The 22,320-nt window shown below is 35.1% G+C and overlaps 1 protein-coding gene across 1 annotated transcript in view; it reads left to right on the forward strand.

Annotated features, from left to right (window-relative positions):
• LOC118205342 (uncharacterized) overlaps positions 1-22,320 on the forward strand; it is a 120,235-nt gene that overhangs the window by 50,620 nt on the left and 47,295 nt on the right. The window contains exons 3-6 of the mRNA XM_085818096.1: positions 5,011-5,147; positions 9,907-10,028; positions 16,569-16,818; positions 18,976-19,125. Coding sequence (XP_085674222.1) covers positions 5,011-5,147; positions 9,907-10,028; positions 16,569-16,818; positions 18,976-19,125 — 659 coding nt within the window. The remainder of the gene's footprint in view (positions 1-5,010; positions 5,148-9,906; positions 10,029-16,568; positions 16,819-18,975; positions 19,126-22,320) is intronic.

Raw genomic sequence — 22,320 nt, forward strand, 5'->3', positions numbered from 1 at the left:
CAGTGTTTTGTGAAACTAAACTGTTTTGTAATGTAAAATGATTACATTTAGACTACAGACAGCTTTAAAAATTGTGACATGTAGCACATTTTTTAATTGAAGAAAACTATAAACGTTTCAATGCCATTCGAAACAACGTATTTAAGTGAAAACTCTTTCTTAACGAATGTGTCAACAAGAACAAAATATAAAAACAAATTAAATGCAGAATATGAAATGCGACTGCAGATAACATCAGTACAACTAGATTTTTGACAGTATGCGGGGAAAAGAAATGCAAGCACACCCCAATCACTAGAGTCACACCCAGTCACACTATTCATTGCGTGCCGGGCTTTTGCATGTAGATTATTGTGAAAAATATTGATCAATATAATTTTTTAATGGATACCTTATTTACAAAATCTTATAGAATTTATGTACTAGAAAACAGTGGCAGATTTCGATATTGGCTGAAATCTACTCGTAATATTATTTGCATAAATTATGATTAATATTATATTAGATTATGACTTTGAGGTTGTAGGGTTTATATTTATTTTAACTAACATTTATTTTAAGTTTAAGCTACATTTCCTGTCAAGCCTTTACTTTCCCTTAAAATTGCCAATGCCAGAGTATGTAAATTGTAGTAGAACGCGCAGAGTATTCAAATTTTAACAGAAGTAAATTGAGTTTAAACAGAAGGGAAACGAGATTGTAAGTGTGCTTCTTGAATCGCGAGCGTGAAGGTTGCTAGGTAGAAATTTAAGAACCGTGCCTTTCGGCCTGTTTGGCTATCTCGGCAGTTCATTGAATCTTTCAACTTCTTAATCAGTAAGTTTGCTGAATCTCAGCTGTATCTTAGAACGCGGTTAAATTAGTTACGATTATAGAGCCTCGTAGGTAGTGATCTCGTTATTTATTCATCCTGTCATTTATTTTTAGTTGTACTTTTCTATTTTGTTAAACCGCCGGGTCGGCGTAGTTTGTGAGCGTCAAGTGAACGCATCTGTGATTTCTAAAGTGGAATAAAAAAGGGATTTAAACCCTTCTTACGAGCTTGTGTAATTTGCAGTTCAAAGCAGTCACTACCCCTGTTGCTGACAAGTTGGGGCCTCGCAACATTATAAGGTTATAAAACTTTATATTTATAATGTATTTTTATATTATTAATTTATTCATTAAAATTCATAAATAACTTGAAGAAATAAAGTAAATTTATAAATTGATTGAAGAATAGGAAATTTATAAATTATCTGAAGAAATACATGAAATTTATAAATTACTCGTCTGAAAACTCTTTTGGCATACCATTTGTAACAAAATTATAAGTAAAGCCACTACTAAATGACAAAATAATATAATTAAATGACAGTTAAAGGGAAAGACCTCGAATTATTGTACTTGATTTATTAACCGACTCTCAGTGCAAATTAAAAATAACTTCAAATATCACACACCGGGAAATTGAATATCTTGGAATTTTTCTTCATACGAGTAGGGAGTTAAACTTTTCGGGTTTTATTTTTTATAATAAGAACGAAATTTTCCTAAATATAGATATAGGGAGGATTGCCTAAAAAGTTAGATTTCGTATTTTATGCAATTTTCTGTTTCTTTTACTTGTTTGTACGAAGAAAGTAAAAGCGCTGTAATCATAAAAAATTCTGGGTATCCTATTTCAACGGAAATATCCATTTTGACCGTTCCCGAATTCATTTGGACGATGTTTTTGCGTGACGTCTGTACGTAAGGACAGAATAAAGGACTCTTTTTTTTCTTTCTAAAACGGATTTAAAATGGATTCAAAAGAGAATTTTTCGGGATATAACTCAAAAATGATTAGATGTAGAACCTTGAAATTTTGTATATGGGACTGCTATAACATCTAGTTTTGCACCTCGCTTTGTTATTGTAATCGGCATTACCAAAAGTGTATATGTATATATATATATATATATATATATATACTATATATATATTATAAGCTAGGTTGTAAGTACAATACTAAAAAGACCAATTTTGGTCAAGATCTTTTGCGCAATATGCTGCAAAATTAAGGAAATGAGAAGAGAAATTGTAGTTAGCTCGCCTAAACGTTACCAGGAGCTGTAGCTCAAAGAAAAAGTTCAACACAGTTTTTAAAAAAAAAACAAAAAACAATGACATTGAATGAGGTGAAATATGCGAAATATTTACTACATGCGAAATAAAAAGTAAATTATAAAACACAGTAAAATACTAATCGTTGGAAACAAGTTAAAGGCAAAAAATAAAACACAGTATAAAACCAATCGATGGAACAAGTTAAAATATATAAAAAAAAAAAAAGTTAAAACATATAAAAATTAAAAAGCGAAAAATGGTAAATTAGCTCAATTCGAGGTCCACCCTTGCTTTTCAAGGGAAATTTCTGGCTGAACGTCGAACCAAGCTAACTCCATTACGCGTTTCGCCGAAACAGACAATTGAAACTTTGCGTCACGAAAATTTTTTAATTAATTAAATAAACTGTATTAAAAAATTTTTTTTTAGTCTCAATTCTCTGTTCCAATTTCCCGACGCGTCCGCACAAATTGACACATTAAGGTGTAAAAAGTGTAAATGCAACTCCGATGTACAGCAATAATAAAAATAAAAATAAAAATAAATGAAAGAAATAGCGGTCTGCTATTAGTCAAAATATACAATAACGTACGGGCTGGACATGCAAGCTTAAAGAATTAAAACTTTATAAATGAATCCGAAATTAAATTTAAAGGAATAAGGATAAAATAAAAACTAACAGCGTGGGTCTTGCTAAGACCAAGAAAAAATTATTTAAAAAAACATAAAAAAACAGACCTGTGGCAATGCTGTCTTCTCTATCGTGGAGTAAAAACAAAAAGGGGTTGTAATTCCCCTCCGTGCTTTTCAACGCTCTCCAACTTGTCGTGTGACATAAGAAGGGGGAAACAAAGTCACTGGGCAACAGCCAATGTCAAAAGACAGTCCGTTGGCGGGAACCCGCTCAAAAGCTAAAGGGAGGCGAAAGACGTGGAAAAAGTTCAAAATGGCGTCTGTCAAGTTGTTTTAAGAAGAAGAACTGCTGCAAAAAGTGAAAATGGCTAATTCAGCTAAAATTACTTAACATGGCCACAAAAGTAATATACAGTCATTCCCCTTTACCCGGCTTTAAAGTCCTTACCCGGCCTTTATTTTCGCTATCATTTGTCGTAGTCATTTACTTCGAATTATATAACTGTTGTAAAATGACGAAAATATTCATGTTTTGGCAATGTCAAATTATTTCAAAAATTAATTTTGGACAAACAGCGAAATATAACTTTAAATGCGTCTCTGCTTACTTTGGTTCCCGTACTACGAAAATTGACTGGGATATTTAATTTCAAAATTTTGAGTTTTTGACGTCATCTTGTCTTGATGGATCGGTTAATTCAGCTAGAATAATTCGATAAAATAAATTTAAATGAAGTGCTGCAAAAATGTGTAAAATTTATATAATAGACTGTACAAGGAAGTGTTGTGGTGTCCACAAAAGATTTTTTTTTTTTTTTTGTACTGTATTTTTCTAAAATTCAGAAAGGTTTTTAATTTCCCAAATCGTTTATTTTTTAACAGTATATATCAAATAGTATTACTAATTTATAACTGCTGTGCATCAATGAAAATTAGAACTTTCAATAGTTATGCAGTCTTAACACGTTGAGCGCCAAGCGTATTTCTTAGGCAATCCCGTTCAGGCCACGCGCGCCGCTTAATAGCGCTGCCATTGTAGGGCCAGAGATTCTTATCGCAGTAGAAGATAGTTTACGTTTGGAACGTGATTCCTATAGGCATTCATTCAACACATTACGCTCCAAGTCTGATTTGTAAATAGTTACATTCTATGCAAAGATATTACGAAGCAGAAAATTAGCATTACTGAAGTCCGGAAAGAATTAGCACTATTCCTTACAAGTTGTGAAAAAGAAGATATTCCATCGAACAGAAATGCAAGAATATCTAAAAAACGACAGCATAAACTCCAAAGAAAACTGAAAAAAAGCCTGTGAAGTACAGAAATATTGTAAATTGTGATCAAAATGCAACTGAAGCTGGTAGAGTAATGGCCAGAAAAAAGACTAAGACAGTTGTTACAATTTGTAATAGCTGTAATGGAGAACCGTTTTTATACTTACCGTGTTTCAATGAAATCCATTAGTTCTGTAATGAATCAAAATTAAGTAAATTTTAAATAATTTTTCTGTAATTCCATAAGACAGTGTAAATTGTATAGTTATATTTCATGTTACACGCTGTCAGCCAGCGGCGGTCGACGCGGGCCTAAACGGAAAGTCTAGCGTCAGCCACAGATGGCTGACGCGGGCCTAAACGAAAAGTCTAGCGTCAGCCACAGATGGCTGACGCGGGCCTAAACGAAAAGTCTAGCGTCAGCCACAGATGGCTGACGCGGCCTAAACGGAAAGTCTAGTGTCAGCCACAGATGGCTGATGTGGCCTAAACGAAAAGTCTAGTGTCAGCCACAGATGGCTGACGAGGCCTAAACGGAAAGTCTAGTATCAGCCACAGATGGCTGACGCGGCCTAAACGGAAAGTCTAGTGTCAGCCACAGATGGCTGACGCGGCCTAAACGGACAGTCTAGTGTCAGCCACAGATGGCTGATGCGGCCTAAACGGAAAGTCTAGCGTCAGCCACAGATGGCTGACGCGGCCTAAACGGAAAGTCTAGTGTCAGCCACAGATGGCTGATGTGGCCTAAACGAAAAGTCTAGTGTCAGCCACAGATGGCTGACGAGGCCTAAACGGAAAGTCTAGTGTCAGCCACAGATGGCTGACGCGGCCTAAACGGAAAGTCTAGCGTCAGCCACAGATGGCTGACGCGGCCTAAACGGAAATTCTAGTGTCAGCCACAGATGGCTGACATGGCGCTCAACGTGTTAAATATATTTACATTCATAGATATAATAAGAAAAAAATGAAATATTGCTGTACTAATTTATATATATGTTTTTTCTATTTTTCAAGAATCGATACTTGTGTTGTGGGTGACGACTCTACCTGTGATATGCAACTAAAAGAGCACTGCCGGACAGAGCGAGGAGTTAGCTCTTGTTTGTGTCGTCCAGGATATGGAAGGGTGCTGGAAAGAAGTTTATGCTCTCGTAAGAAAAATATTTTCTTCTGCTTTGTGCAAACCGCAGATAAAGAAATTTAAAATATTCCTCTTTTAGAGTACGCATTGTAATAAACATCAAAATGCAAGTAAATGTTTTTAGTCTGTACTCAATTTAAAAGAAATTTTGTCTTAACGCTTTTCTGAAACTTTTGAAAAGTTAAGAAAGTTTTCTTAATTTCTTTCAGTTTAAATCGATTGGTTGATTTAAATATGAATATTTCGAACTTTTCAAAATAAACAACAGTCTGAAATATTTAATATTTAGCTGACATTATATTTGAATTATAAAGTATAACCAACAGAAATATTTTGCATGTACCAAATTTAAATTTCAGACAGAAAATAAATGCAAGTTTAATTTTTTTTCCTGTTTAATTTTTCAAAGCATACATAATTGCTTATGTATGCTTTGAAAAATACTTATTAAACGGAATTTTAAATTTATTTAAGATATTTTTTTTATTTTGTTAATAAAAAATGTTTAATTTTGTTTTAAAACATTCTGGCCCTTCAACCGTGTTCAGGTCATGTATGCGGTCCGCGGGAAATTTCAGTTTGAAACCACTGATTTAAGCAATGAAAATATGGCTGTGCATTCATTTTACAAGTTCGCTTCTGCATAAGATTCCAACAACTACTTCTCTTAAACGGCAGTAGTTTTTATTATGAGAAGACAAGAAAGACACTTATTAAAAAACATTAAACCTCTCGAAGAGGTTTTCTTTGAAGTGTGTAAAAAGCTGCTTTTTTTGCCACAAATAAACTTCTGTTTCTTTATTTAAAAAAAAAGTGCTGTCATCTTTGAATTATCTCTAAACTACTTTTTCAGATGTATTTTAAAACACACGTTTTTTGCGCTTGCTTTAAAAGCGAACAAAAGTTCACGTTGTAGAGACATTAGGTATTTTGGAAGCAGAAGACGTGAAAAATGAGCAGCGCCTTCTCCGGGAATCGAACCACGGACCTCTGGAATATGCGCCTAGCATGCTGATCACTACACTACGAAGGCATGCTAGGAAGGTGGGAGAAATACCTTATAACGTTAAGAACGGTAGTTTTGATTCTTACTTTATTGGTACTTAACTGTTTCAGCTGGAGTTTTATTAAAATTTAAATATTTTTTTTTCTGTTCAATGGGAAGTATTTTATTCACTAATTGCAAATATTAGTTACGACTTCGAACCGTCAGTGTTCGCTTTGTCGCTAAGTCCAAATTTCCCAAAGCTGCTATGAGAAGGTGGTATTTTCTTGATATCAAAATGCCCATGTTACTTTAGGAATGGGTTTAAGTTCTGTTAAAATGTTCCCTTAGTTTCTTTGACACATTTTAAGATGTAGGTTTATGTATTTTCATAAAGACGACATAAAAAATATTCTAGCCCGTATGTATACGTCCATATTGGTCAGAAGGCGAGTTTATACGGAACCTATGTGATTCAAACTAAGTTTTGGCTCCACGTAGACAATCAAGCGACTTATCGCAACATTTTAGTTTTCCAGAGAAATAATTGCGAACTCAAAAGAAGGTTTGAAATAAATTTCTTTTTTATAACGTAAACTTAATAATAAACTAGAAAGCTTGTGTGTTAGAAAATAAGTTACCGCAGCTTGCGGTACTTAAAACCTTCTAAGCGGCAAGGCCGTATATATACGGGCTAGAATATTTATTATAATATCTGTAAGAACGTATATATACGTGCATATTAAAATATGCCAACGAAATTAAGGCAATATATCAAAAGAAAACAAATCCAAGTATGAAATACCAGGAGAGGTTTTGCATTAAAATAAAAAAAGTAATTTGTTCTCATAGTAGTTTTGGGAAATTCGTGCTTTCTTAGCTAAACCCTGGCCGCCCAGAGGGTTAATCTAACACAAAGGTAAGTAATTCAAAATATGCGAGTCACACTCCAAAGTCCTACTCCAAACATTATCTCCAGCTCTCTCTAATCACGACAGCGATTACAGCTAGCAAAGTATTAAAGCCAAATTAAGAGCTGCTAGTATAGAGAAGTTAAGAAATTACTGCTAAAAGTTCTCTCTTAACTCCAAGAACTCTGTTATTATATATATTAACGAAGCAGGAATGTTAATGTTATTTGAGTCTGGCGACTGTCCTCAGGATTCACATGAAGCCGTAGAGCTGTTTACAAGGGAAACATTCTGCTTATTGTGTGTAACAAACGTTTGGCATATGAGTAGAAACCTGATTACTTTGTCTCTTGAAATAAACTCAATTAAGTACATAAGCCGAAGCCATTCAAGATTCGCAGTTGGCGAGCGGTCTTTACCAACAAGCCACGGAATCACTTACAAGGTTTCGGCCATGATGAACTTAATGACCTCAGAAGGTTCCTTTCATGATCTGCAGGAGATTCTTTTTCTTCTTCCTTATCGATTTCAAGAGAACTTTCGGATGGATGAAAGCTTTTGTTATAGCAATTTATGCTTCTGGATTTTGTAGAATAGAATAATACGACAAACAATCGACAGCCTAATCTTCCAACGCAAAATTGAGAAACCGGTTTTGACTCTGTGCCAGTGTCGACCTTGTCTTTGTACCTCTCGAAATAACAATTTAACCCAAGTTTCTCGCTATTGATTATGTGCTTTTGCTCTTTACAGTCGTAGCCTACATTAAACATTATCCGTTTCATGCCATTGTCTTTTTTACAGCATGTCCATGGTATGCTGGTGTTGACCGTACGCAGTGTCGATCATACGCCTGCGACAACTCTGTGTAGGTGACTAACAAGCATCAATCCTCTTACTCATTATTACACCATCATCAGAATTCAGTTATTTTTATTTTATCATGTTGATTGCATGTCAGTAAACAGTCCCGTGTTGGTGTCGTTTCAGCGTCGTGTTTGTCCTATCGAGCCTATGCATTGTCGACCTTATGAATGTAAGCGTAGTTTTGTGAATATAAGTGCTCAAAGGTTAATTGCTGGCAGGTACCTTTCGAAGTATGGTCTGTTGCTTTGTGTTGATGAAGTTTCACACTTTGAAAGTCAGGATAAAAAAAATGGAAAAAACGGATGTTAAAATTTCTGAGAGTACGCTGAGTTGATTTTAACATTTTTTTGCTACTCTTCTTAATTTTAATTTTTATCGTAAGAGAATCGTGCGCCAGTCATAAACCCTTTACTGAAACTTTCTTTGTATTGATGAAACCAGGTTTATACACTTTTTTCCATTTGTTCTCGATAATAAATAAACTTTTTTTTTATTGCCGTCGTATTGGTAAACTCATGCTTCATCAAGGATCATATTGTTGCGTTTTTTTTCTTTTCTGACACCAGTTGTTACGTTATTTTCTTCCTTCACGTTCGTACGGGATTTGTAGATTTAGAGTGAATAACGGCGACACTTGTTGAAGTATCGAAACACACTTTATTTAGCCAATATTAATCAGGACAGCTCCAAAGTCACTTTTTACAGTCGTCGAAGATCTCCTATAAACACGCTGAAACTCAGCGACACAGCCTTCAGGTTATCAGGCTATGACCGTGGAGGCAGCTTCACTGCAAAGCACCAATGTACAGCTCCCCCGACTCTGCTCTGTCATTCTCGGAACTCCATGTACTTTGGAGACTCTCCAGGCTACAACTCGCGATGCACTCGACGACACACAGAGCACGGCTCCCGACTCTTCGGTTCAGTCGTTCCTGAAGCTCAACACGCTCTCTCGACGATGCACTAGCCGCGATACACTAAGAGACTTCTTCGGTGAACTTGACGACCAACTCGGCACTCCCGGCTGTCAACTCGGATCGACTCCGCAGGGATTGACTCGCTAGACGAGGCACCAACTCGATACTGACCATCTCACACTCTATGCGAGGCACACACTGAACTCGCCCTCTCGAAGAGGTAAACTAACTGACTGCGGACCAGCTGGGTTTATATAGCTTTCGGCTTGTGTTCGAGAACATTCTGGACTAAACCGGTAAGATTTCGTTTCAGAAGGTTCTCCAACCGTCCATGGTACATCGCCAATTTTATCGCCAAATGGACGATTTCTCGCCAAATGGGTAAACCCTGTATTCCCGTGCCATTTTATGGCAACCCTAAAACTGCTTTGCGGGGAAGCTATCTCACCGCGCCTGTACATTTCGTAACAATATATTTCTATCTACTTCCTGCTAAATAATTTTCATACAGAGTTCTGCAAATTGTTCTGCTTTGAGTCACATGCCTCGACGAAAGCGGGTGAACATTATATGTTTTAGCTTTTTTATCATGTAAATCTTGCTTTGTCGTTTTACTTATTGTTGATGCACATACATTTAAAGACTTTGCAACTGATTTCTGCTTCGGCGGTTTTTCTCTTGTAGCCAACGATTTAACTTTAGAAATATTAGGTATCCTTCAATTCAAAGCGACATTTTGAAGGAAGAAAGAATTTAAAAGTAACAGACGGTGTTTCTCATTTCTAATAATAAGCCAATTCTGTATCGAAATCTTTATAAAAACGAGTAAACACCATCTGTAGCAGTGACAGGTATTCTTAAAGGAAAAAAAGTATTATTCATTATATTATGCCCGCTGAAAATTATTTGAGCAAGAGAAAGTTTCATTTTTTTTCCTGTTACTTCTGTCTCAGTTATTCTTTCAAGTAACATTTATTTAAGCTTTCTGTGAATATTCCTTCTTTCCAAATGTTTAATTTCTTTTCAATCTTCCTAAAGATGTGTATTTTTATGAGTGTTTATTAATTAATTCTCTTTTTTCTTTTTCAGCTGTCGTTTCGATGCTGCTAACTCTGAAGGTTGCAAAACTCGGAGATAAAAACATTGATCCTTCCCATTTTGTGCCTGGGACACCGGAATTCCAGAGGCTCAATTACGAAGCTAGTCATGCGGTAAAATACCGAAGATTATTCTTTTTTTTTTTTTTTTTTGTTTCCAGGTCTTCACATTAACCGCGGCGCTTAGCAGTATGGTAAATCATTAAGACTCAACATAATAATTATTTCGTAGAGTGGCATTACGGAGGCTATCAAAACACTGATTAAATATGCGTAAAATATACGTGACAGCATAAAAAATAAATTAAAATGTTTCTTTTTAATACTATTTCTTAATTTCAAAAATAAAAGAGTTCGTCGAATTCTTGAAAATGATAATTAAATGAAATTTTTTTCAGAAGCATTTCTTTAGAAAGATTCTGTTGCACAACTGATTTCCTTTTGTTCTTTAAGATAAAAAAGAAATAAAGAACTCAAAATTTTTGGATAGTATTGCAAAACTTTCACCATGTTTTGAACCAGTATTACAGTGGAGTAATTTTTACTCAAGCTCAATAACTTCAGTATATCGATCAAAAATTTAAATATGGTTGGCGAGTAAGGTGACATCAATTAATGTAGTTTCATCAAAAATTTTAGTTCCTATGTATTGGACATTAATCAATGTATCTATTTTGTACTTTGACATTATTTTGAAGCAGTTTTATACTTCCGAGTTACTTGAAATAATTTTCTTAATTTCTTCTTTCTATTTTAACCCGGGAGCACACGCGGCGGTATGTCATACCCATGTGCACTTTTCTTTTTGTATATTTCTCGCCCATTATTTCATAAAAGGACGAAACTTGGTGTAGCTGAGTTCAAGGTCACATACTTAAATGGGGGAAATTCCTGAGGTGGCAAGTGCAACGGTTTTTTAGGACCAGCATTGTTCGGGCATGTCATACCCGCGCGTGTACTGGCGTTTCTCAATGAGTCACTTCGCATTTCTCGTTTTCAAGCTTTTAGTATAAGTTTTTCTTGAGCTGTAAGCATGGCGCCGTATATTCCTTACGATGAAGAGATGAAAAGATTGAAAAATCTCCTTGAAACCGTTTCTTCTGATGAGGATTCATTTAGTGACGAAGAGGAAGATGTTGATGACAAAGAATATAATTAGTAATCATGATTCATCCATATAGAGTAGTGATTCAGATACAGAAACAGAAAATGAAATTCTGGAATGTAGCAATGAGTTTTATGTTGGAAAAATTGAGTAAAATGGAACAAAAATAAATTCCGGAATAATGTTAGAATTGGCGCCAAAAATATTATAACTAAACTCCCTGGAAATACAAAGTATTTTAAAGACGTCTCAACGCCTTTAGCGTCCTTGTTATTGCTTATCGATGAAGATGTATGTTAAAACATGTAGTTGACAATACAAATATTTATATTGATTCAATACGAGAAAATTTCACTCGTGAACGGGATGAGTACTTTTCTCAAAGCCTTAGGGATGCAGCTGATAGAAAATGTTCATTGACCACCGATGAACATGTTAACAATGAACTGTCCCCCAAAAACCTAAAATGACTTACAAGAGGTGTACAGAGTGCCCCCCCCCAAAAAAAAGATAGAAAGAATAGATTCATTTGTGAAAATTGTAGCAAAAGTATATGTATTTAACATATGACCTCATTTTGTAAACAATGTTCAAAAAATTGTAAGTAAATAATTTTTCCTGTCCTTATTGTTTCCTATTTCTGTCTAAAATGAAGTATTAACTTGGTTTTACATTTAATTTCTTTTAAAAACCGATTAATTTTTTTTGACAAATTTTTAATTACAATTTTTTTATTCGGGTATGACATACCCGGCGCGTGTTCTCGTGTTCGTCGGATCGGTGCGTGTGCTCGCGGGTTAAAAATAATAACATTTCTGGACTGTGCCATTTCTAGATTAATCTATGCTACAGAGCTTGCGTAACGTAGATGACGTTTCAGTTATTGACGTAGTTAGTTCGGAAACCTAAACTCTGAGAACTGAAACCTTTCTCATTTAAACCAAAACCTTTCTCTTAAAACACTGCCATATTGGATAAATGTTCACTTTTAGCTTCACCCTTTCTGCTGCTTGGATGTGTAACGTCTTAAGCTATTTTATCGACCACCACTAAATTCTGAGAAAAAGAATGACCACCTCGAAAGTTTCCACGGAAAGAGTACTTCTTAATGAATTCTCGGAAAGAGGAAGTGACCAGCAGTCACAAAACAATCTCAGGTTTTTGTTCCTCTTATAGTTGTTCGAAGGGAGACATTGTTCCGTTCCCTTTCATCAGTTTATACGTTCAGTGTCTCAGACCACTCGGTTTGAGTCCCCAGTTGGAACCGAAAAGTTTTCACGGACTTTTTCCCAGGCTGTTCTCATCATATCCAGTTGTTAATGAAAACGCTCTCGCCAATCAAGAGGCGCTTCTAAAAATTACTGACAAATGAGAAACCTGGGATTCGTTTTAGCACGCCCAAAGACAACTTGAATAAAATCATGGAACGAGAGAGAAGAAGAGACTAGACCGTCAATCTTGGAATGCCTGCTATTGTTAGCTGGGCGAGTTCAATATACGCAGGTGAGAGGAATAGAAAGGAAAGGTTCCGGAATAGTTTCCAACGGAAATAATTAGATAGTGGAATGGCTTTCAATGGGTACTAGGGTAAAAAGGGATATGCTCACTGACTTATTTCCGAACCGTGGAAGGAGTTTCACTGCTTATTTTTATCCTCCATGTTTTATTGAACATTTTATTTAAGGACAGATTAATTTTTATCAATTTATGAAACAAAAAAAAAATATTTCGTACAGAAATACGTGTTTGCAGTGTAAAATAGTATGCTTATTTAAAATTTGCTTAAAGGCATAACGTTTTGGCGAAATTACATAATTTTGTTTATTCCAACGAAATTTAATATTTATCAGAACTCTTATTACGGTAAAGTAACAGAGTATTGCATGAAGTTACAATACGTAACTGTAAAGTTTTTATTTACTTAAGGTATTGTAGAAAATTGTAACTCTAAAAAAGGGGAGCAGACAATCAATAAGAATAATAAACAATACACTTGCTAACGAAGCGCTAGCTATCCTCACAAAGCAGGAGCCCGTTCATTGTAGGCCCTCAATCCCGGAACCACTGAAATTCCCTATACTCAAAATGCCTTTTCCTTTCTCCTCTTAGCTCATCCCTACTTTCACGTACCATACCTACAAATCTTGGACTCTTCCAGCAAACAATAGAATTCGTTCCAAGATTGAGCGCCTACTGAAGAAGAGTCACCAGAGAGAAGAGTTAATTGCAGTAAGTAGAGAGAGAAACCTTCTCTCGGTTTTTCCAGCTCGGCCACGAGCAAATTTTTGCTTCGCTCTGTGTAGAGCGATACTAATATCTTTGCCAAGAGATTTACAGCAAGGTAGCTGGTTTCGTCGCTACCTTACGAAGAGCATCCTGCTCAGAGACAGCTCAGTCCGGCAACAACCGGCTTAGAGAGTCGATTAATTCTAAATAGTCTTATCTTGAACCTACCCTCAGCTTGAACTATTTCCAAACAAGAACTTTCATCTTGGCTGAGTTCTAAACAGGAACTTTATTCACACCGTCTGGAACTGGTTATATTTCTTTTCCCCTCACCCTACTGTTAGAACAATACTGTATAAGTTTATATATATATATATATTTGGCATATAGCCTAGAAAAAACCCAAATAAATTTATTTACGCTACCTCTTGCCTTTTGAATTCGTTACAGACGCTAAAACCTAATCTAGAATAATTATTTTGTATACCTTTTTGCACTTTTCTGATTTGAATAGTTGACCTGTTTTTGTGAATTTGATTGGTTTTACTTGAGTTCTCTATTGTAAAATGTGCATTTAAGGCAGTATTTTATAGTAATTTTCTTTGACTTATTTTTGAATGAATGTGGTTTTTGGAATTTTTCATATATTTTGTACTGTATTTCTATCGCGTTGCCAGCAAACCTGATGTAGAGTTTTTATATTACTTGGAGTGGTTTTGTTTTTAAACCAAATTTATGTTTTGTATTGTTATAATATCTCAGGTTCAGTGTATTTTATGATAATATTGTTCAGTTATCAAAGTTATTGGTTCTTAATTCTGAATTCATATGAAAAAATTTTATTTGGCAGTTTATTATTGTCTTAGTTTATCTTTATGCATTTTTTTTTCTAAATTGAATGGTTCTTCTTGAAATTGTGAATCTAATTGATATTAATTGTGTATAATACAGTAATGGATGTATTATATTTAGTTTGTACCATAGTTTTTATTTAAATTAGTTGGACTCAGTTTTGAAATTGTTTGAATGCTTATAGGTACTACTTGTAACATGCTTTCTTTAGGGTCTTTTATGACTATGTTACTTATGTTCTTGTGTTCTTGAAGGCCTTGTATGCCACTGTAAACTTATTCTGCTTAGTCATAATAAATAGCTTCTGGAGGCAGGGGCTTTAATCCGTGTAAGGCAGACATCATGTCAGCTAGGTAATGGAGCCCCTGTTCTCTGGTTAACAGTCATTAGGAATTTAACATTATAAGATTCTACGTAATAAGAATTCTTCCTCTTCAGAATAGATTTGCGTTCTACGCCAAACAAGATTGCTACGTCTTTTTCTATTTTTCATTACATCTTAGTCGAGGTGGATTAAATTTCATTTTTATTTAAATTGACATTTGTGGCCATAATTCACTTGACACTCTAATCGTACCTATTTAAGAGCATTTACAATTTTGATACTGTTACGATAGGAAGAAAGCATAGTGAAAGAGAGGCTAAGCAGCAACAGAGGTACAAGACAAGTGCGCAGTTATCCACCAGGTTTTGGGTTTAGATTTGAAAAGTTTCAGTTCTGAGAATTTAGGTTAGATTTAACTATATCATCAGCGTTGCGTAAGCTCTGTGGCATAGATTAATCTAGAATTAGTGCAGTCCAGAATGTTACTTTTTTTTTAGAATAGAGAGATGAAACATCCAAATTAAAAATGAGGAATTAAGAGACTGTTACTAAATTAAATTACAAAGCTGATTTATATATTTTTTATCTTACATATTATATATATGTGACATAATATATAAGCTGATGATAGGATAAGATTAATTGATATTTATACTGACACTCGTAACCACATTGCGAATATTGTGGAAACAGAGACTTATGTATAGGTAGTAACATTTATCCTATCAGGTTCAATGTTCCGTCTTACTTTCTTTGGGAACATGCAGGGACCTGACTCGGAACAGGGAGCTTACTAAAGCTATGTTCAATAACTGTGGGAAGTAGACAAGATACACAAGAAGGGTATACAAAACCCTTTATTTTTCACTCTTTACAATAATTTCCGTACTTCGGAATACAGAGACCAACTACTTGTGGTCTGAACGTAAGAATATAAAACTATAACTAAACTCTAACTTAAATTTGGAATAATAAACGTGGAAGATTGGCCTTATATTAACAGGAAGCCGTATGTAGTACAGAGAACTGTTAACACTACAATACGTTTAAAATTATCAAGAGGATTAAACCTCTGGCCTGGAAGGCAACCAGCAACCGAGTAAAACTTCTAAGGTAAGCGGCCTGCTTCGACTGACTCCTTCCTCTCTCTCGCTTGGCAAAAAGCTACAACTTAAGTACTTGGCGTTCGCCAGACAAATTTTGCATAAATAAGTTAACGCTTTTAATTCTGGCCGGAAGTAGAAAATAAGAAGTGATAGTAAAGATTTAAAATAAAATAAACGCTAGTAAAACTTAAGATCCTTACAATCCTTCTTTTCAATAGCAATTAGTAATTGTTAGAAAAATGAGTATGTTTATTTCGACAATGCTGTAGGAAAAAAACTGCAATGTAGATATTTGTCTCTTCAAGAGTCAAATGCTTATATCATCGTTGTTGCCATAAGGATAGAGTAATAATGCGCCATATATTGGAGAAACGAATATCAGCATTCTAGTATTTTCTGGCAAAAGAGAGAATGAGCTTCTCGCATCGAATCATACACAGCAACATTTTATTAATTTTAAATAGTATTTCGTTCTAATTTTGAGAATTGCTCTGCATATGTTCATTTCATACCTGTTTTTGATTTCATGTCATGTATTTCTAGCTCGAATCATGCTTTCAAGTAAGGCAAAGTGGCACTTGTATTGTCTTATATTGGAATTAATAAATATTTCCTGATATTAGCTAAATGTAACTCAAGCAGCATTCAGCTTGTTTGAGCAGTTTGTAATTATTGCTGATGAAATGAATGTATGAAATCTTGTCGAAATAAACAGGGATATCAATGAAAAATATTATCTAAAAGGGAGTAAATTTTACTATATGTTACGTAAATATTCGTTAGCATTAACAATACCAGTATGCATGAGTATGTGCTATTTTCGGAGCTTTCAAGAGAGAAGCTTGTACTAAGAATTGGAGGAGTAAAGTTTAGTGGAAAAACGCTGCGTAAAGCGTCTACAAGTCTTCACTGAAAATAAAAGAAAAATGTGTTAAATTTGCATTCACATTCATTAGCCTATCCAAAAATATGTACGGGAAATATCCAAAAAGATGTTAGTATAGTAGCTTATTGTTAATAATACGTACATTTTCCCACAGGTTTCAACTATATTTACATATAGTCCTCTTGCCGAAGCTTACCGAGGTGCTATGGTCAACCGTATTTATTCAATTGCTAACAGGATGGTTATCAACAGTACCGTCCATTTGGCAGAGTCAGAGATTAGGGGCTCGCTGAGGCACCATGTTGAACATGCTGTCGCATCTGCCATCAATAGAAGAGATAACCGTCTTGGCACCAGTCAGTTGTACGTTAATGGACCACTTAGTGCTCTTGTTGAAGTTGAAGGTAATCCTGAATACGTTAATATATGCGGGTCTTTTCCGTTATGCAACTACCACTCTTTTTGACGCCTATGACCCAACAATAGCACAATATGGGGACCATGTGTGTATATGTATGTATGTGTAAACAAGAATAATTAAACACACACTTGCTATGATAATATCTGAAGAATGGGTGGCAGGTGCATAACAGAAAAGTACCATGTTTGCTTCACCACTTTTTTTTTTTCTAAAATAATTGTTTATTTGGATGTCGTTATGCAGGAACGATAAATATTTTGTGTGTTACAAATGTCTCTGTTGTTAGGAATCACAGTTTTGGGATGAATATTATGTACGCTTGCCACAAAAAATACTGGCACAGCTTTATATCTCCCGTTCTACTGGGCCGATTGACGGAATTTAACTTGCATTTTTCGTGTCTCAGAAGCGCAAATTAGGATGTGTACGAGATTTATACATAGCACTGTTTTAACGTAGGTACATTAACAAACAAAAAATCGGACTTTTTCTGAAATGACATACTGAAATTTTTCCCGTATTCCGATTCTACGATTCAAATTATGCCAAAGTACGAAGTTTGTGAAAATTGCGTAAATTACATTGAAAACAAATTGCCTCTCAAAATTTTTTCTCCTCAGCGTTAACGGAATTCGGTATATATTTATTAATATCTCTTTTTTAATTAGATTTGCTTGATTTCTTCTTTCAGACTTCGAAATTTAGGTTCACTACAAATAAAATTCGCAGATATTTTCTGAATTATATTTTAGCAATATTTACCAATTTTTTTAAAACGTTTTTTAAACTATAACCTATAAAAATTTATCATAACCATAAAGTAAATGTGTTTCTAAGCAAACATTCTAGCAATAGTTCTTTATTCAAAATTTCCCAAGATATACATGAGGCGTTTTGAAATTTAGAATATTAGTTTAAAGCGATAATAACCACAAATGTGTTTACGCACATTGTTGAAATTATTCGAAAGTATTGAACGATACATCTTTCCTCCGCTCGTGAACGATGAAAGGGAAAGGAAAATAGTTTATCCTAAATTAAGAACTTCGCCGAGTGAATAATCCTTGCCACAAACTCAAAACGCTCGCCAATGTAAATTTTTAAATTTCGCTGTAAGTTTCTCTCCAAATTTAACAGAATTTTATATTTTGGCATAACTTTAAATGTAGAATGAAAATATGGAACAAAATCTGTACGTCATTTCACAAAATGTTCGATTTTGAGTCAATATATGTTGTAGAGACATTGAGATATTTTTGGAATCAGAAGAGATGAAAGAAATAGCAACCGCCTTCGCCGGGAATCAAACCACGGACCTCTGGAATACCGGCCCAGCGTGCAGAACCACTACACCACGAAGGCACGCTAGAAGGAGGGAGAAATACCTTATAGACTCCCCTTTTTAAAGGGGGACTGGGATTTTTAGGGGACCCAATCACCAAATCCTGGGTGTGGAGAATCCTCATCCAACATCCTTTTAGTTCGGGCGCCACTGTAGAGTCATTAGGATTTTTTTTTTCGGAAAAGCCGGAGAGATGAAAATTTAGCAACACCTTCGCCGAGAATCGAACCACAGACCTCTGGAATACCGACCCAGCGTGCAGAACCACTACACCACGAAGGCACGCTAGGAAGGAGGGAGAAATACCTTATAGACTTCCCTTTTTAAAGGGCGACTGGAGTATTTAGGGGATCCAATCACCAAATCCTGGGTGTGGAGAATCTTCATCCAACATCCTTTTAGTTCGGGCGCCACTGTAGAGACATTAGGAGTTTTTTATTGGAAAAGCCGGAGAGATGAAAATTTAGCAACCCCTTCGAGGGAATCGAACCACGGATCTCTGGAATACCGGTCCAGCGTGCAGAACCACTACACCACGAAGGCACGCTAGGATAGAGGGAGAGATACCTTATAATGTACTTACGTTAGAAAAGTGGTATATATAAATCTAATATATATTCTAAATCGCGCTTTCAAGATATGAAAAACGCAAATCAAATTTTGTCAATCGGCCCAGTAAAACGGGAGATAGAGAGCTGTCTAATCTTTTTTTTTTTTTTTTTTTATTGCAAAGTGTTCTGTACTTTTACGATCAAAGATAAAGTTTTTTAACTTCTTTTTTTTTGTTAATATTTCCAGATGTGAATGAGTGTGGAGACAATAATCTGAACGACTGTTCGGAGCATGCTGTTTGTGATAACCTCTTCGGTACTTTCCAATGCAAATGCAAGCCTGGATATACAGATAAATTTGAAGGGGATCCCAGAAACGCTGGTCGAATCTGCTCTGGTAAAGGAAAAAAGACGTTATTTATTTTTTATTTTACGCCTAGATATAAAGAGACGCAAATATGGATTTAATACTTTCATTTCTTCCGAAAATTTCATTTTCGATTTTTGCGTGATTCAATAAAATTCGATTGTTCATAATAACTATGGCAAAATACAGGGTGGTTATAATTAAAAACCCGTTCTGAACCTCCCGCTGTAGAAAACGTTCTGCTGATCGGATTTAGATGAAACTTGGTATATACGTTATATGAACTATGGGAAAAAGATTTTTGCAAGGAAAAAATAATTCAAATTTTGATCACCAGAAGGCAATTTTCAAAAATTTCTTATGCAAATTAGTCAGACCTATAAAGAAACTTGCAGCCAGAGCCACAGAATCATTCTGCGTGACTTTGTCATCGTTAATCATGCCCATACAGAGAAAGATCGAGCTTTAATGGTAAAACTGTTTTACCAGACCACTGTTTCATGCAAGATTGTACAACTCCCTACATTGAGCGTCAAGTCAAAGAACGGCTTCGTGCTAACTTTGGCGAGAATCGTGTAATATCCAGAGCTTTTCCGGATGCCTAGCCTCTTCGTACACCCGACTTAAATTAAGGGATAATTTAAAGGATTATTAATAAATTAAGGGATAATTTTAATATTTAAGGGATTAAGAAATTATAGGGATAATTTCTGGTTGTGGGGATTCTTAAAAGACCGTGTTTACGGAGGAGGAATTATGACTTTACCCAGAATCGTAGCTAGGGTTTTCAGCACCCAGGGACAACTGAAGATTTCGCGCCCCCTCCTGCTTGCCAAGGATGGTAAACATTTAATTCTAAAATGTCGTAACATCAGTTTGGCGCCATTTGGATTCTGCGCCCGGGGACAGACGCCCCCCTTGCCCCCCTCTAGCTACGCCCCTGAACTCTCCAGCATTACACGCCATCGTGCTGAAAATCTCTCGAAAGTTACTTCCCGCTACCACTGAACACGCTATAATGCGCTTTCAACACGCAATTGTATAACTAAAGTTATACAAAATATAGTGCATCCTAAAAAACGGCTAGACACACACACACAAAAAGAAAAAACTTAATAGTGCAAAACAGTGCTCAGACTTGGGACCATTATAGTATCATAGTTTTTTTATCCTTACCAAACATTTTTAATATTTAAATATATATCCATAAATTTAAATAAAAATATCCTAACCTTTTGAAAATATGCCTAAAAAAATTTAATTTAAGATAGTGTGTAAATTTTTATAGGTTGTAGACGAAAAATATTTTCAAAGTGTTTAATAAAATTATTTAAAAGTAATTTTTTTTAAATAAATAAAAAAAGCCTTCATTTTATTTGGCTTAAATTAAATTTCAGATTGGGAACAAAAAATGTAAAGAAAATTTAATTAAAAAACCAATTATATTGGTGTACACCAAATTTTATTAACATTACTAAGCAAACATTTTGAGTGCCAATTTAAAAAAAAATTACTTCCACGATATTTACAAAATTTCTCCATAATTTGAGGCATAGTTGACACAAAACTCGGAGCTACACAAAGCTAAAATAACAAGTCAAAGAACTGCGCACTGCACAAACTCGGTATCCATGTACTGCTAATTTTCACCAAGGGGCACCCGTAAATATATTTTTGCCGGGGGGGGGGAACTCTTGTAGTTATATTTTTTATAAGAATAAAAAATCGAAATGAATATAACTATAGCAATGGTACTTATAGCTGCAGTCTGCATAAATTTTTCAAAGTGCTTTACCCCATTAGATTTGCATTGAGGGCTTTAAACAAAACAAAACAAGAAAGTTTGGCTACATTTTCAATCCCTAATTCATTGTTCAATTTGTTATATACAACTCCAAAAGTGGAAAAGGCCCACCACGGCCGAGCGGTAAAAGTTGCTAAACACTGGTAGTTCAGTCCGAGGCCCGAATTCCGATGAACGGGCCGGCTGCATAGGCGTTTTCGTGGTTTTCCCCGTGTGTAACGCGTATACGAGTCAGTTTCCCTTAGGAAGTCCTCCACGAAGGCATCCCTCCCCTTAGGCAGATAGTCCTAGTATGCTTTGCCATAATTAAATAAACCAAACCAAACCAATCAACACGTAATTGATGTCAATGGAGCACACACTGAGCACATTCTGTAATTGAATAAATTCGAATGATTCTGACAGATTTTTTGTCCTTCTTTAGGCGTCACAATTCCCCTTGGTGGTCAAAATTCGAACTAATTTTTATTGCAGAAATCATTTTCGCAGGGTCCATATAACATATATACCAAATTTCGTCAAAATTCAATAAGTAGAACGGGTTCTAGAGTGATCTAAAGAGGGTCACTTTAATTATAACCACCCTGTATATCGCAGTGACTAAATTAAAATTCACATGGGCTTAACTAAAATTAACTTACTTTTATTTGTACGCTTTTTCAGTTTTAGTTTAGTTTGAAATTTCATCTGGTGATGTGGAGGTGATTCTCGTATATAATTAGAAACACGTTGGTAACCCTTAGAAAGTCTTTCTCGAAGATATCTTTCACGTTAAGCAGATAGCCTTCCTGTATTTTGCCTTAAACTAAGTACCCAATTAGCATAGCCACATAGTTACCTCCCTGGGTTTAAAAAGAAGTATCATAGCGCTTGGATAGTAAAACTTTTATTGCATTTATATCTATCATTACATTTGTGAATTTTTCACATCGAAACTTTTAACAATAGGGGCAGAAAATGTATGCTTTTAAAAGATACAAAAATAGTTATGATTAGATTTTTTTTTTTTACTTTCCACTGCAAACATAAGGAGAAAATACTTAGAAAATATAACAGTTACTTTTTCAGACAGAGAAAACTTCGTTAGTTATCTAAATCGAATGTATTTAATAGAAGTAATGTTTTCCAGAGTTATTTCATACAGTAATAGCGCATGCGTATTAAAACAACAAAAGTAAGGTTATTCACCGTTAAGCTTATGTTATTGTTTGAATTGTAAACAGTTTAAATTTACTTGTTTTTACCTAAATTTCTCTAAAAAATGCTCAGTATTTTTTCACGTGAATTCAACACATGACCTCTCTAGCGAGACCCAGACGAGACCACACCCAGCTGAGTTAACAAAGAACTATTTCTCATTTTAAATATTTTATGCTCGAATAGAACAAGTATACTTATTCGTTACCGTTCCACATTGCTCA

This window comes from Stegodyphus dumicola, chromosome 6, assembly GCF_044657685.1.
Source record: "Stegodyphus dumicola isolate Sdum_Otavi_A_Nest chromosome 6, ASM4465768v1".
NCBI lineage: Eukaryota > Metazoa > Arthropoda > Arachnida > Araneae > Eresidae > Stegodyphus > Stegodyphus dumicola.